The sequence below is a fragment of the Vicugna pacos genome, chromosome X (genome assembly GCF_048564905.1).
Source record: "Vicugna pacos chromosome X, VicPac4, whole genome shotgun sequence".
Lineage (NCBI taxonomy): Eukaryota > Metazoa > Chordata > Mammalia > Artiodactyla > Camelidae > Vicugna > Vicugna pacos.
Window position 1 is genome coordinate 14,007,252 of NC_133023.1, and position 17,162 is coordinate 14,024,413.

At 41.3% G+C, this 17,162-nt stretch overlaps 1 protein-coding gene across 1 annotated transcript in view; it reads right to left on the bottom strand.

Annotated features, from left to right (window-relative positions):
- ADGRG2 (adhesion G protein-coupled receptor G2) overlaps positions 1-17,162 on the bottom strand; it is a 113,701-nt gene that overhangs the window by 5,619 nt on the left and 90,920 nt on the right. The window contains exons 14-25 of the mRNA XM_072956393.1: positions 15,107-15,498; positions 12,798-12,969; positions 12,454-12,610; positions 11,439-11,582; positions 10,685-10,807; positions 9,964-10,009; positions 9,744-9,847; positions 8,825-8,946; positions 7,232-7,500; positions 4,399-4,498; positions 3,557-3,840; positions 181-282 (exon numbers count right to left, since the gene is read on the bottom strand). Of these exons, the coding sequence (XP_072812494.1) occupies positions 181-282; positions 3,557-3,840; positions 4,399-4,498; positions 7,232-7,500; positions 8,825-8,946; positions 9,744-9,847; positions 9,964-10,009; positions 10,685-10,807; positions 11,439-11,582; positions 12,454-12,610; positions 12,798-12,969; positions 15,107-15,498 (2,015 nt within the window). The remainder of the gene's footprint in view (positions 1-180; positions 283-3,556; positions 3,841-4,398; positions 4,499-7,231; positions 7,501-8,824; positions 8,947-9,743; positions 9,848-9,963; positions 10,010-10,684; positions 10,808-11,438; positions 11,583-12,453; positions 12,611-12,797; positions 12,970-15,106; positions 15,499-17,162) is intronic.

Below are 17,162 nucleotides of genomic sequence, written 5' to 3' on the forward strand. Positions count from 1 at the left end.
TTTTTTAATTCACTAGGTTTTTTTCCCCTAATGTTCACAATGGATATTGTCTGTTGAGCAGGTTCTGTTCCTTGATTTCCAGATTCGATAGCCCTTCAGCATTAATTGCTATGGATCTTAACTTATACAATCTTTTTCTCAAGATTTAAGAGAAGGAGAAAGAGTAAAGTAAATCTTTACCAGAATTTTCAGCCAGTCGTAACTTTCCACAGCACAGATACCGCCTCCACTGCTTTCTGACATTCTCTTTTGCTACACAGTAGAAGATGAATATGAAAAATCCTATGGAGGGGAAAAACCATAACACAATGAATTTCAAACTAAGACCTGAATGTTACAAGCTTCCTTTTGCACAAAAGATAAAATCTTTGGCAGCCATAGGCAAAGTGAAATTTTGTAAACTGAAAAACAAAACAGAATAAAACAAAAAAACAAAAACAAAGTCCTGGGAAAGTTTGCTATCTCAAGGCATCCTGGGAGGGGGGCTCTCCCTCTGTAAGATTAAAAAAAGTGCTTATGAAAAGAATGATAACTCCCTATTTCCAAAACTAAACTCACTGTCTCACCTCTCACATCCTGTCTTTGGCCTTTCCTATGTTTGGAAGTTCAAGCCATCCACCCAGGATGCCAGCTCAGACCTAGGCTCTGCCAACTAAAGAATGTCGCTGGTCACCGCTCTACAAGGATTGAGTCATTAGCCACTGTAGTCACTGACTTCAACACACCCTGAGAGAAGTTCAGGATGCAGATCAGGAATGAGGCACTTTGTGCTCTGGGAAAACTGGCAGAACAGGCCTTCAGATAGATATTTTCAGGAGAAAATTTTATGAATCTATTTTCTTGCATCTTCCCACACTTAGAAAAGCACTAAAATCATTAACTAAGGTATCTGTGCCTCATGACTAGCAGCAACCTTCTACTGAGACGTGAGCCTGCCTGTACCCACTTCTGCAAAATCACACATATACTGACCTCCCTGCTTAGCTCTCCAGCACCGTTCCTCAGAGCTGTCTAAGAGGCTGTCTCCCAGACTATAGTCCTCATTAAGTCCCCCAATAAAACTGAAACTCAGTTCTCACACTGTGCATTTTTTTATTTCAGTTGCCAGTTCCTACCACCCCATCCCTCCATATGTATAATTGATTTCCAAGTTCTGGCAAATGCCATCTCCTCCTTTGTCTCATATCCCTCATTCCTCCTCTCCAGTCCACAGCTATGTTCCTTTCCCGGGCCTTCCCTCATTCTCCCAGACCTGGGGCACTGCAGCCATGTCCTTGTCTGCCTTCTAGCCTCCTTCTAACCTGTTCAAGGAAATTCTCCACTGGCATTCTCAAAGGGGCCCTAGGCTCTGCCTCCCCCCACCGCATGCAGGCACAGGGACCCCCACCCAGCCCCGTCGCTACCACTCCCCAAGGCTTTTAAAGCAAATAAATATTAGCTGAATGAGTGGATGAATTCTGAGTTCTCTTTCTCTCCAATCCTCAATCTACCTACTTTAAAACCTTCATTTTAAAGTATCAGGTTTGCTTCTGCTAAGGTACACATGCCTACTCTGAAGACTAAAATGTCAGATACTGCACACCTTTGTCCATCTGCCACCCTGGGTGACTACACCTGGTTGCATTAGGGGAGGAACAACATGTTTGAGAGATCAAAATTGGGGTACCCAAGGCCCAAATCAGAACCTGTTCACATCTCTCTTTTCATCAATCCAATAGCCTTGTGAATTAGGCATTTGTTCCCTTTTATAAATGAAACAATACAATCCTTCTGTGAAGGAAAAGCCGGGCTGGTCTAACAAGATAACTCACAAGTCTAGGAACGTGAAGGAGAGGCTGGGCTGGGCTGGCAGGATAACTCACAAATCTAAGTATTGGAATACTGATCTGAGTTCTGCTAGACTAACTTGTAAATCTAGGTTAATTAGTGTTGGTTTGCTGTTCATGTTTTTTTGCTAGCCAGCTGGATTTTCAAAGATACATATCTGGCTTTGGAATGTTGGTTTGCTGCCTCCCCGCCTCCACTTTTGTGATGATAATGCTGCTAAAGCTGTTCCATGCCTATTGGCCGAATACCCCAAGCTTGTACTTTACCCTGTAAAACCTCATGCGCATGTCTTGGAGGTGCTCAGAGATTCGGAGCAGAAGCCCCTCTGAGCCCGCCAGCATAATACATCTGAGTACTCCAACCCTCCGAGTGGTGCTCGTTTCTTGGCTGGCCTGTCATTTCCGTAACACTTCTATTCATTAATATTCTAATGAGAAGACATTCCGGGGAAATGAGAAAGAGGCAGGTTCAGTTTCCACCTGAAATATGTGAGGGTGAGTATCTTGCTTTCATGTTTATGATTAGTGTGATTTGGGCATACATTTTTTCTCTTTAAGTGTCTCTTACTTTTAGCATGCCATTGTTGGCAAATAAAACTTTTCTATCTAATATTACGTAGTGCAACATGGGTCTACCAATTCAGGAACTGGTACATTGTAGTGTTGTAGTGTTGTAAAACTGTTGTAAAACTAAACAGTATGTAAAATCAACAAGCATATTAACTGGCTTCCTCCAAATAAAATAAGAACCGGTAGCCAAGTTAGGCATTTGAATTCAATCTCAGGTTGGGATTTCTTTGAAAACCAGCAAAATGAACTACTGCCTGATAGAACTACAAAAGGACGCTATGGGAGGTGAAAGCCACCAGGAGAAGGTGAAAACAAGTGGATGAGAATGCAGTTAAAAGGCATCCCAACAGAGGATCTGGAATAAAAGGAAACCAAGGGACCTGGATTATTGTTATTGTATACTGTAATAAACCTATTAGCGGCTTGACTCTTAATGCCAAAGTGCTTCCATTTAAAATTAATCACAGCTGACAATTCTTTTATACTGCTGATCCAAAAGAATTAGTTATTCGCTTTCCTAAGGAATACAACTGAAGAGGATTCCCCTCTTCCGAAATGACCACAGCTGGGCTTCATTAACAAACGGGACGCTCCAAGGGTGGGCGAGGGCCACACACAGCACCTGCCCTTCCCGCTGCACGTCCCAGCAGAGCAACTGCACAGGATTCACCACTGGGCCAGGCTGCTGCCGCTTGGGCCTGGCCACTGACTTCACGTTTATCACTGTCTTCAGTCAAACACAGACCTCGGAGGTCAGAGTGGTGAGACCTCACAGGGACATTTATGGTACTTGCACATTCCTGTATGCATGTTCTACTGCAGTAACAAAGTTAAAGACAAAAAAAAAAAAAAAAGGTGAGGAACCAAGTGAAGGAAGAGTGACTGGCTCTCTAAGAAAGAGTTTCTGGTGGATTCCCCTCAATATGTTCCCTCCAAGGAGGTAGTGATGGATAAGGAGGTAAAAAGGACCACTTGAATTTAGTGAATTTAGCCACTCTTCCAAGGATCTCAGAACACCCTTTGTCAAAGAAAAATCTGTTTTTCAACAAATATATCTTAAGCTACTAAATAGGCCACTTTGCACATACTCTAACTTTTAGAAGCAATATTTTTAAGTTTGACTGGGTCATCCAGTGTGTATTTAGTGCTGTAGAGCTTACCTTGTAAGGTGTTAAAGATGGCAAAGAGATACATGAAGGTGACGTTAACTGGTCCCCAGGCAAAGAAGGCAAAGCCCCAAGTAATTCCCAGTAAAAACGTAAGGCCAGCAACGCTCCTGAGGTCTTGAATACTGGTTTTTCGCTGGGCTCCCAATTGCTTCTTCTTTTTAATTCGACAGAGCTGAACCAGGACCACAATGAACATGCTGACGTTCAGCAAAAATATCACACAGAAATATCCCACGACTGTAATATAGAATATAGCATTGCTGTTGATCCAGCAACTGGAATTTGGGGAAAAAAACAGGGGAAAACACATTACAATGCAGAAATATGGTTCAAAATGATAACAACGAATCTCTATCTTACTGAAACATCTGGCTACAAGTACAAAAGAAAAAAAAGATAAAACCTCTGATCTCCGACACCATTTATAGCTCTAGCGGAAAAACTCTAAGAGAGTTTATTTTAGGACATTTAGTGATTGAAAGTATTTAAAAAATATTCTTTGAAAACTTTAAGGGATTTAATCCTCTTTAGATCCTAGTAACTCTATTTCGTGAGTCTTTACTAATACAGTGTAGCTGGTATTTCATTTTTATCACAAGCTTATAAAACTATTTTCAAAATGCTTCCTCCTAATTTTTTTTTTTAATACTTGAGTAGCAGCATGGCTTCTCCAACTAGCTTATCTCATTGCATATATAACTGCAAAGTCTGCTGTAAATGTTACTGGATTTTATCAGGATGAGAGCCAGAGTCAATATGTTGATTAGATCTTCCATTTTCTTGAAGAATTTTGTTTTCCAGTTCACTTATTCCACAGGGGGCTTTGTACTCACAAGTCATCAGGCGAGCCATTGGGGAATTTCCCATAGGATCCAAGCCCGTAGTTGTCTGGAGATATAATCAGTACGATGGTCACAACCACAGCTGGTACCCCTGGAAGATGGGAAACATTGTTCACACATAATTCTAATAACCAAAGGTGGTGAGGAGAAGGAATAGATATCATGTTCTATTTTCTTCTGAAACAGCAGAGACTGGTGCACCAAACCTGTTCACCAAACCTGTTCTCTTCTTCCTTAGCACATAGCTGGACATCTCCCAGCCTTTCTTTACAGCTCGGTGTATGTGACCACTTGACTAGGTCTTGGCCAGTGGGATATGGACAGAAGTGATTTGCTCCACCACTTGGCCTATCCCATAAAAACCTCTTGTGAGACTGATTTTCCACTCTTTTCTCCCAAATTCAGGGTGATCTTGGAAGCGCTGTCTTGAGGCACAGTCTCCAGCAGTTTGGATCCTGAGTAACCGCAAGACCAGAGACCCCCCCGCCCCACCTTCTGCTGACAGGACTGCACATGTGTGAGAAATTATCTTCTTCTCCAAACTCTTTCGGGGTTTGTCTGCTATAGCAGCTAGTATTACTTTAAACTTTTACACATCTGGAATGTAATTTTAAGGGTCAGGTGGCAGACAAAATGAAGGACTCCAAAATGTAAACCAAATAGTCAACATATTAGGGTTCCCAGCAACTTCTGGAAAATCTTTCATTATGAACCCAAAAGTCCTCAACTGATTATCTAGAAACTGTTGATGGACTGAGAAGCCTGACCTGGTTGATTCGGGGTGCTGCACTCTGGCTAAGAGGAAGCACAATGAATAGGCTCCTCCCAGGCTGGGAAGGGGTCCTTCTCACCCCTCCACCCCATCACCCGCCTCCCCATGCCAACACCTCCTCCTCTGTGCACACAGACCGGCCTGAAACCCAATCTCGAGGCTCTGGTAAATAAAAAACAATTCCTTCTCACAGACAGGTTGGGGGTACCTGGTACAATCTAACATAATATTTCATTTAATGCTTTTACATTTGTACCTCACGGAGACACTGACACATGGTGACTTCCTGAGACACCTTCCTAAAAATAAAATACTGGGGATATGGAGCTTGTCCTTGACAAGGAACTCTGACTTTCAGGATTCTACAAATAAGAGAGAATCCATGCCCAAGATCAGAAACAGTGACTTATTTTTATGGGAAGAAGTGACTTATTTTTCTGGAAAGGTATTGTTCTGTTACTCTTCACAAAGATACAATGACAGGCAGGATGACAAGGGAGGTAAAGGATCTGCAGCCCTATTGTGTGGGGAATATTTGAAGGAATATTTAGCCTGAAGAAGAGGAGGGAGTCTGGGAGGGATGGCAGCTGTAACACAGTGGAAGGGATACGCATAAGAAATCAGAAAGCCAGGCTTGGCTGTTCTTGAGCTGTGGGAATTGGGGTAAATCGTGACATCACTTTGAGCCAGGTTCTTCACCTGGCATTAACAATAACTGCCTTGCTGACTTCACTGGCTTGTCTTTTATGAGGTTACTTATGTGAAAATATGTTGAGAAATAGGGCATTATATACAATGTGATATGTTACTTGTAGATTATCTAAAGGACTTTGGCAGAAGAGGTGTCAGCTGATTATTTTTTTGCCCGAGAGAGCAAAACTGAGACTGCTGGTTAGGGTAAGTGCCACCAGAGAGGCAAGTGAACTTAATGGACAAGCAGAATGCTAGAGCTTTAGAAAATGGTCATTGGCTGCTATGTAAGGTATTAAACACAAGACAACAGGCCCAAAATGGAGTCGCCTATGCCAGCCACAGGTCATCAAAATGAGACTTAACTCCAATACAGCTTCGGCTTTCTTAGAAATGAAATCTTAAACCAGTCAATCAGAAATTGCCTTATCAGCACTAGTTAGGTGATCTGCCTGACAGACCGCTGCCATCCCCTGAAGGAAAGTAACCTTACAATAACCAACCTGCTGTTTTGCCCAGAATGACTTCCTTGTTCCTGCTTCCTTCTGCCTATAAAAAAAATCTTTCATTATGTACAGCTCCTCGGAGCTCCTTTCTATCTGCTACATGGGATGCTGCCTGATTCATGAATTGGTAACTAAATCCAATAAGACCATTAAAATTTACTCAACTGAATTTTGTTTTTTAATGAAGGTAATGAGCTCCCCAATAATAGAAGTATTCAAGCAGAGGTTAAATTATCTTTAGTCAAGGATAAGTCAAGTCCAGGAGGCTCCTACTTTAGGTGGGAAGTTGAATGAAGAAACCATCATGATCTTGAGGGCGTCTAAGACTTTGTGACCCACCACCAACAGGCGGCATGATCTGAAATACCATGCTGGTGTGGTGATAAAGTTAAATGAGATTTTATCTGCACATTCTTTCACTCTGCCCTTCCAAGTGGACTGCCATGCACATGTGTGATGTCTGGGAGGCACAGAGCAGAGTGAGGCTAGCTGGGAGTTTGGGGATTGAAAGTTTGGCCTCATCATCACCAAGCTGATGTTCTCAATTGATTGAGCACCTTCTGTGTGCCAGCCCCAGTTCTAGTTGCTGGAGATAACAAGTGAATTCATAGCCCTAACCTCGAAGAATGTTGTGTTCACAACCAATCCAGGATAAGTATATATACAGGTGTTCTAGAGAGAGACTTGACAAGGAGGCTCTTTGGGCAATGAAACTTAAAGAGGAGAATAAGGCTGTTTTAGAAACCTGCCAAGGGTGACCTGCTTCATCATTGTCTCTATCTGATTTAAAAAAATCAAAACCCTGGAGAAAAAGCAAAGAAAGCCCAGGCAATGTGCAAGCAAAAATTATACATACCCCAACCAACAATGCAGAATTTAAGGATGTATTTTCGGATGTAGGTATTAAACACTTTGACAAGAGCCAGGTACATATGGAATGCTTCCAGGCCCATCCATGTGAATGAGACCAAGAGAAAATAATGCAGAAATACAGCCACTGAGATGCAGAGGCCTCTTATGTCATACAAAGCAATCCACGAGTCCAAGAGGAACACCAGGTTCAGCAGGAGCAGAGCTGCACACAGCTGGATGAGGATTTTGGAAGGGTAATCCCTCCGAATCTTCCTAAAAGGAAAGGACAAGAAAAGAATTAGCATCACAACCTACTAACATTTATGTGAGTATATCTGAGTTCTAAGCAATTTATTTTTATTCTTTGGTAAATATCAATATGTATAAATTTCCTCTCTTTGAGCGTGTCTGTGTGTGTGTGTACATTAAAACCAACAATAACAACAAAGGAAAAATCTGAAGAGAATCACCTGTGATAACCATATGGAAAATTCGTGTTTATATTTCTATGGAACCTTTTACACGCTGACTGCTAACCCATCCTTTCAAATAGTTTGCAGTGAAAGCTACTGAGCACCTACCCCCATTTCTCCCAAACTACTTCTAGAAGCATTGCTGCTGCTTCTCATATAATAGGCTCCTATATTCAGATCTTCAAAACATAGCCAGATTCTCTTGTTATCTTATGTTAGTAGTTAAAATGAGATCATGGAAAGAAGAGTTCAAACTATAGCTAAATGAGACAGGCATAGGAAAGTACAGCTAACTGATGACATGTACATGTTTATGTGTGTGAAATTAGATCTGGTGAAATCATTCTGAGTAATGGCTGGCCTTATAGTAATTTAGTCTCATTAATCATATTTCCAGAGGTCTACTAGAAGATCTGTAGTCACAGCTGGATCCTAAGGTCATTAAAAGTAAATTTGTGCATTTCCTGATCAGTGTTCAAAATCTAAATCCCAGAACTTACATGTTAATGCAGTAAAAGTACCTTTATTTCCTTCTTTTCCAACAGAATTTATTGGAATTACCCCCCAAAATGACCAAAGAGACCCTCTGGTAAGCCAAGAGGGAGATGCTGTTATTTGGAATGTCAGTCTGCCTTTGACCTACAAAGCTACATTCACTGAGTATTGATATTTTTCAGTGAGGCTTGATACCCTTTACTTTTATTCGTCCCCACATCTGTTAATGTATTTAATCTTTTGTGTTTGCTAGGTATAATTTAGAAACTTAATATAGTAAACATAGCTCTTATGCTGTACATGGAGCTACAGTCTATTTCACATTGTAAGCTCTTGGATTTCAGGGTCTGCATCCATCTTTCATTTCTTACTTAATGTCGACTTGGTGCCAGGCATCATTTTAGGGTACAAAGATGGTTAAGACACAACTCCTGCCTTCAGTGAGTGCACACTCATGGAAGGAAGGGAGTATATAAACCAAAAAGTCCCTTGAAGTTTTACATATAGTTGGCCCCACTAGATGGGTGGACAGGATAAGCTAGGTCAAGGAACATGCTCACTTAATACATTTTGGCAATGGAGGTGAGCACTATGTCATATAATCCAAGTTTCCAGTTGTGGATACTCACTCAAAGGCTATGTAGGTTACAAGAGTAACTGACAGAAAAATTGATGAAAGCCCACAACCAATATATGTGATAAATGTCAGAGCCATTATCTGGGCAGGTGGCAAGGATGTTCGAGACAGGTCCTGGAAAATAAAATATTGCTTTCAAGATCAAATATTTTAAAATAAATAACAGAGTCATAATTTACACTTATTGAGTGTTCTAAGTGCCCATCCATAGTTCATTCAACAAACCTACAAGGTAGGCACAATTATTATCATCATATAAAGATAATAAAACTGGGGCCCAGAGAGGTTAAGTAATTTGTCTAGGGTCACAAAGCTACTAAGAGGAGGAGCTAGGATCCAAATTCAGGTCTGGCTTACTCCAAATTGCATGTACTTGATCCCTGCATTACAGTGCACTGGAAAAGCACTGGGCTAGAAGCCCAAAGACTTGAATTTGGCTTCTGGCTCCTATATTTCTTAGTTCTATGACTGTGGACAATTACCTAATAAATGAGTCTTAATTCTGACTTCATTAGAGTGACAATAACAACACCCCATTCTACCAATCTTGCAGGATTGCTGGGGATATTAAATATGATAATTTATGTCAAAGTGTTTTATAAAAATTTTGAAGTGCACTTCAAACTAAACAATTTTACTACCCATTTTAATCTGCATTCCCTAGTCCTCCTACAGCTACTTAAAAGAGAAAAACTTAAATGTGAAAATAGAATGAGGAAAAATACTTCCATGTTGAAGTATTTTCCTTCAAGTACATTTGCTTGTTAGAAATTTCATTGGTCTATAACTTTGCCACAATATCATGAAATCTGCTGATTTATCAAAGTCATCCATCAGATTAGACCTCATGGTATGATTCCTAGCTACCCCTGAGACCCAGAATCTAAGGCCATTTAGAGTAGGGCTATTACCAGTAGGACACCGAAGCTTGTAAGGTGACTGCAGGTACAGGTGGTTTCATTCAGCCTCCTGTCTTTGACAGAGCAGCCATCAGATGACCAGCCTCCTCTGCCACCTGTTGGCATTGGGAAGAGTGTCTGTTCCATCAGCAAGGCCACTGCACCAAAGACTGCTCCTTGCTTCCCCTCCTCCACCCACTTAAACTTTGAAAAAGGTATGACTGGAACCTACCGTTTATGCCCAGGTCCCAAAATACACATCTCACTGTTAAGTCATCCTGCAGTAGAAAGATAAATTACAAGTAATTAATTTACTGAACTGAAAAAATTGAAAAGCAATTAGGAAAAAAACGGTATTTTTTATTTCAGATTCTCATTCTTGATTTTAGGAGAGTTCTTATTTCATATTGGTCTCTAGAAGCAAGTCTCATGTAAGTCAGCACTTCTTAAAACTCAGCAATTGTGCATGCATAGAAATCACCTTGAAGCCTTGTTAAAAGGCACATTCTGATTCCCTGGATTTGGGGTGGGGCCTGAGAGTCTGCATTTCTAGCAAGCTCCCAGGTGATGCTGACGCTGCAGGTCTACAGACCACAATTTGAGTAGCGAGGTCACAGATGATGCTTAGTGTGATCTGAACTGAAAAGCTTTCTCTTTGGATGTGAGAATCAGACCTGCAGCCACTGATCTGAATGCACTGAAATTTGGCATTTTGGCTTTTTTTTGAAATTTTGAAATTTGGCTTGCTTTTTACACTGCTCCTTCTTGGAAAGTAGGACGTCAGTTATCAGGCATGCCAAAACCCAACAGAGTGACTATGTGATTTGAGTCTTACACACTGCCCTAACCAAGTCTAATGCTCTGCTGGATCTACTTTTTCAGGGCACATCTTACAGGCATAGTTTGCGTGAGGTGCTTCTGGTCAATGGACAGACCAGACAGGCCCCACCCACCTGGCTTGGGCTGATGTGCTTTAATGTGACTGTCACGTTTCTTGTCAAGTTCTTAACGGTCAGGTTCGCAACACTTGAGGATATAACATAGCTGATCAGAGAGAGGTTCTCCAAGGCAGGGTCCTAGAACACCAAAGAGTCAACAAGATGACAAGGGAAAATGAAATGTTATCAGAGAATTTTAGAGCTAGAAGAGACCCTAAGGACTATTTAGTCCACGTTGCTTATTTTACTAGCTAGGTCTGAAATTCAGGGGCAGGGAGTAAAGTGACTTTCCCAAGGGCCATAATTAGAAGTAGAGCTTGTTCCACTATACAATGCTCTAAATACTGAGTTAAATTTCATAGACTGACACAATGAAATCCTCATGAATCTGAAAGGGAACGTAACATTAAGCCATTTAAGCTGTGTGTTCTTGAGCAAGTTACTTAACCTCTCTGTGCCTCCACAGCATCATCTATAAAATGGAGATAATGGTTTAGTAGTTCCTTCCTCACAGAGTTGTTGAGAGGATTAGAGTTAACATTTCTAAGTGCTTATGCTAGTGCGTAACAATTGATAAATGCAATGGAAGTGTTGGTTATCGGTATTTACCATCCCCAGCATCATCAGGTCCTATTTAAAAATAAACTGCAGCTTTTCAGCAGTTCATTTGACTTACAGTAGGCTTAAGAATACGTGAGAATTAAAAGAAACAAGACTCCCCCAATTCCCCCAAAAACCCTAAACCAAAAGCAATTAGATGCAGTTTTACCTGAAACAGGGCAGGTGTTTCAAAAAAGTTGAACTGAACTCTGGAAGCTAGCTCCACATCATTAGCTGGCAAATTACTCATGAGTGATGAAGGCAGAGTAATAACGCCAATACTATTGTCAGGAGCCTGAGTTTCCAGAGAAACCTGAAAATCAAACAAAAGATCATAAAAATGTCTGGGGCAAGTATAATGAAGAGACAGAAGACACAACAACTAATTAAGATGGAGAATCCTGTAAGGGCATTACTTATGGTGTCTCTATGTCACATGGGTTCTTATTTCTCTGATTGCTATGAAATTAGAGGATGTGTAATAAGGAGATGAGGCCTCAGAGCAGGAAAGAAAACATTTTAAGGATAAATGATACACAGAAACACTCAGGAACAGCAGGATATTATATGTCAATTACAGCTCAATGAAACTGGGGGAAAAAAGAAGAAAGTTCAAGACAATTGCAGCAGACACACCAACCTGGTGACCTGCTAGGGCAAAGTCATCATAGAACCACATGCACTAAACTTGTAAAGGGAAGACTACAAAAATTAAGTTAAAAGGGAAGCCTTGGTTTTACTTGGGTGTTTCCAGCCCCCAATCCCTCTAATAGATGGACAGAAAACCCTAGAAGCAGGATTGATATTCAGCACCACTATTCACACCAGTGTAGTCATGACATTTGTTAAAATACTGAAATGGACTGATAAGGAGCTGGTGTCCTTGCTCTCTCCCAACTGCCTAGAACCTGCTGGGCACCTCTCCCACTTTGCCCCCACCCACCACTAAACTTCCACAATCCAGCTGCTAAAGGGTTAATACTGAGCACAACAAGGACCTCTGAGATCCTGCTCAGGCCAAGACTAAAGTCCTTTTTTGATTCTGTGGCGCCTCCATTGTTCTAGATGTTAAATATTTTGAATATTACCCCTAAGTATAAGCAGTCATTGCCTCAATCATGAAGCACACGAGGACAATAATCATATACAGAAAAAGGATTTTTCCATAATAAATTAGGATGTACCTGAAGATTTGCAGGGTCTTGGGCAGCAAAGGTAGTTGTGTTGAAATTACTGGCATTCACTCTAATCACGGCCAGAGCCAAAGAAGGGGAGGTCAGATTTATACTCTTGGTTGAAAAATTCAGCTGTAAGCCAATGTCATCCACTACTTTTAGCAATCTGTAGAGAGAAGTGGCGCTTCAAATTCAGCACTCCTACTTTGTCTTTCCCAGTCTAAGCAGAATAGAGTAGCAACTTAACAAGTCATTATGAACCTCACACATAGGAGAAAAACACTTGGCTATAGAGGCATCATTTATTATTAGAGGGTCCCCTTTCGCGACCACATTAGTTTGCTAAGTCATACCTTTGGGCCAGAGGGGCCAGCAAGGTGGGCGGGAAATGAAGGAGTTTGCTGACTTGGTTTATCATTTGTCCTGCGAGGTTAGGCTCCAAGCTGCCTAAGGACAGAGCCTTCTCCATCCGGAACACTTGGTTCTCAAGATCAGAAACACTGATGCTGCTGGTGTGAACAATTTCTATAACAGAGAGCCAAATCACTTTATGAATATATAATAGAAAAATCACTAATAAAGAAACAGACAAAGACTCCTGTGACCTGGCAAACCCACTCCTACGTATTTGCCCCAGGGAAATGAAAACATGTCTTAAGAGGACATGTTCATAAATGTTTATAGCAGCCTCTTTCATAATAGTCCCAAACTGGAAACAACCCAAAAGTCCATCACCTGGAGAATGATTAAACAAACTATGGTCCATCCATACAAGAGGCTATTTATTATTCAGTAATAGAAAGGAATGAACTATACTGATAGATGCAACAATATGGATGGGTCTCCAATAGCCCAATGTATTATGTTAAGTGAAAGAAGCCACACTCAGAAGGCTACATACTATATGATTCTCTTCATATGGCATTTTAGAAAAATTGAAAGCACAGGGAAACAAAACAGATCAGTGGTGGCCAGGGATTAGGGCCAGTAGGTAGGAGTTGACCACAAAGGGACATGAGGGAACTTTGGGGATAGTGCAAATATTATTTATCATGATGGCGGTTACATGACTGTGGGTGTTTATCCAACCTCATAGAATTATAAAAATTTCATTCATCCATAGAACTGGATGAATTTTACTTTACATAAATTATACTTCAAGAAACCTAACTAAAAAATGTAAAAGCACATTAGTGTATTTAGTGTGTATTTGCCATAAGCATAAATATACATGTACTGAATTTATATCATGCATACAGAATTTTATGTGGATAACTAGAAGCTCTTTTGTGAAAAGAGAATAGTATGAAATTAACAGCTGGACTACTGGCTGTAAGCCTAATTTTTAATAGTGTTTTTAACTGGGAAACAATGATGTAAACCTAACAACAAAGAAGTCTCTTAATTCTGCCACCTAACACCCTGTTTCTTATTTTGCACTCCCTTCTAATCTTTAGCCACGTCTTACAACATACTATTATAAACATGGTGTGCAAACTATTTATTGTATTTATTGTTCTGTCATTTTCACTTCACTCAAGACCTGAAAAGAGCCCCAAGTTGCTGTCTGAAACTGAAGTCCTGGGCATAGAAGCACAGATGCGGGAATCCACCTTCCTGGCCTCTCTGTGTAGCCTGTCAGGTTGATTCTCAGGGTCAAAGAGGATAGCTTTGAAAAGTTGGGCACTTTAAGCCCAGGTGAACAAACTTCAATCTTACTTTATTCTTCATCAGCATTGAACCTTCTCTTGACTAAAGCTCCAATGATTTTATTATTTGGCCTAAAATGTTCATATTTATTTTAAAAAAATATTTAAGAGAAAGCAGTACAAATTTGAAGAAATCTCAATTCATTTGGCAGTGGCTCCAGATCTCCTGGGGATGCTCTCACCAGGGCAGAGAAGGTGGGACCACAACCTAAGCTCCAATCTCATGTCACCAAGAACTTGGCTTTGCCTCCCTCCCTCCAAATTCTAGAGGAAGGATTGCTTCTTACACACTACATTGAAACTTCAGAGAGTATCGATTTGTCTCTGCTGCTTTCCCTCATCCTTTTATCTTGTTACCCCTAAGCCTACTTGGTGTCCAGGGAGCCTGGTGCAGTCTCCATGACATTCTCACGTACACAAACCTCTGTTCCAAACCCAGTGCAATTAGTGTGATTATTATGAGGAGCTAAATGGCTTATTCCAGATCATACCACCTAGGTCTTCTGAATGTTCCTCCCACCTCATGGCTACCTTGGCTCAGCCCCAGCGCTATCACTCTATGACTGATTTTCCAGAATATCAATTTTTTTTCTTTTGTCTTCTGTCTAAATGGAGTTACTGCGTTTAAGAGTTCAAAAGTTTTCTCTTCAGAATGTTGAAAACAGTGACCCGACAACCTTTTGTAGGAGAAAGAAATCTATAAAAGAACTCATCTGGATAAAATGGGATCTGTGTTTGCCTCAGAGCTATTTCTCCACTCTCCTGGTTAAAACAAACTCAGCCATGTCTATGTTCTATGAATGCCTGAAAGAAAGCTCTCAAAATCAAGCAAACATTATAAAATGGCTTAATGTGGTATCATTACAGACGTCTTGATTGGGCAGGCTGGCAGCTGTATTTCCGGTGGCCAGAATAACAACAAACGTGGGTGCAGTGTGGCTCCTCATATTTACCTGTCTTATCAGGAGGTGTGCTGGTCGTGATGACATTCACAGGGGGAGACGTGGTGGGAAAGGGAAGTGAGGATTTTGCAGGTGGCAGGGTGCGGGAAAGATCAGTTGGGAGCGTAGAGGGAGAGAGAGTTCCAGATTGTGGGGGCATATCAATGGCAGGGCTAGAAGCTATGGGAGCTGAAGGCTGGGGTGAAAGAAGCCGAATCACTCCTGTTGGAGAGTGAGGGCTGTGGGTTACAGGTGGATGAGCTAGAGGCTCAGCAAAAGAGAAGGCACTGGAGATCTGGGGCACAATGGTGGCCTGAGGAGCAGCTGGGATGGAACTGCTGGAAGAAGAAAATGGTGGGCCATGTGGATGACCAGCAAGACACACAACGGGATCCTGTAGGTCACTAGAGGAAAGAATCAGAGAGATGCATGTGAGACACGAATGAGCTACAGAAGCTAACCTCTTCTGGCAACCATCTGACACCACCAAGGTGACATGGTTCCATCAGGGACCTGCCACTGCCTGCCCTCTGTGCACCTGCCACTGGCCTCCTGCCCCTGCTCACTGCCATGACCTCCTCCCTGGGAGAGGAATTCACCAGGACGGATGCTGTTTTATGAATTCTCAGCTCTGCTTCACTTGTTCACTGCTGCTCCCAGACTCTATACCTTACCACTTATCACTCAGTTGAGATGATCTTGTGACATTTCCAGGTGCTTCTTGGGGAGGCAGCTGTTAGATGACATGTGCCCCAACTGATAGTGTCCATATACTAGGAGCCTGTCTTTTCTGGGGTTTTTTTTAGATTTTACAAAGTTTATTCTCAAAATAAGTGGAGTCACATACCCAGACTGTTTCAAACATAAAATTTTTCTAAAAACTAAACCAAATATCAAAATATCATTTTCCTTTACTATTCAAATCCACATTGACAAAACTAGCTCATCATTTTTAGAACAAGTGATCTGACTTAGAAGCTAAAGCATATGTTTCAAAACTACATCTGCCCATAATAGACTCACTAACTCTCATGTCAACTTAGTATTAACATCCGGTTCAAAGAGGTATGGCATAAATTGAAAAGCAGCTCTAAATTTACCGATAACAATAAAATGTTCTTCAAATTTTTCTTATAGCTTTCATGACCAAAGTCTAGAAGTCTATCAATTGCAATCACAATCTTCTGCATATTGATCGACATTAGAAGAAATGTGTAAAAATCATTATTATTGATCTGTAGAATAGAATTTTTAATTTCAGCAAATTCTCGTACTGGTCTTGGTAGATCACAAATAAGCTTTTTTTCCCACGAAACTTCCAAATGAGCTCATTCACATGCATTTGGGGATATTGGCTGGGACAGGTAAGTCATACTGTCATTTTTTTTTTCTGTGACATTGAATTTTGTTTCAAGAAAATCTTGAATGGGAGTTAGCAATAGATACATTTTTCTGAAACTGATGAGCACAGGAATCTGTGTGAATCAATTTGATCCTGCTATAGCCTGCCATAGTACTAACTAGCTCAGAGTAAGTGACCAAGAAATGTTTGCTGAATGAAAAAAATGAATCAAGCTGGGGCCAAAGGGGGTGGTCCCTAGGTCCCCAGCCTGTACATCAGCTATACCCTCAATGTTTCTTTGGCCCAGTGGTTCTCAACCTTGGCTGTGCTTGAGAATTATCCAGAGGACTTTTTTAAAAAATAGATTTCTGTGGCCTTCTCCTCAGGGTGTGACTCAGTTGGTCTTGGGGTGGGGGTGAGGGTCCCAGCCCCATGTATCTTCATAGCATGGAAGCTTGAGAAGAACTCATCCACTGTCTGGCACAAGAGCCACCAGTTTCAGGGTGGGGGAAGGAGCAACCAGAGGCAACAAATGACTCCCCAGGGGAGCCTCTGATGGATCCACTTTTAGATGTTGAATTAGAACACCAATGAGAATGTGTTCTTGGAGCTTCTCTTGGGTTAGAGGAGGGAGGATATCAGGCTGAGGGACCTAAGGAAAGTCATATCCATAAAAAGAAATGCCAGCTCAATCCAGTCTGGGACAGGCACTCGATTGAAGGCCTC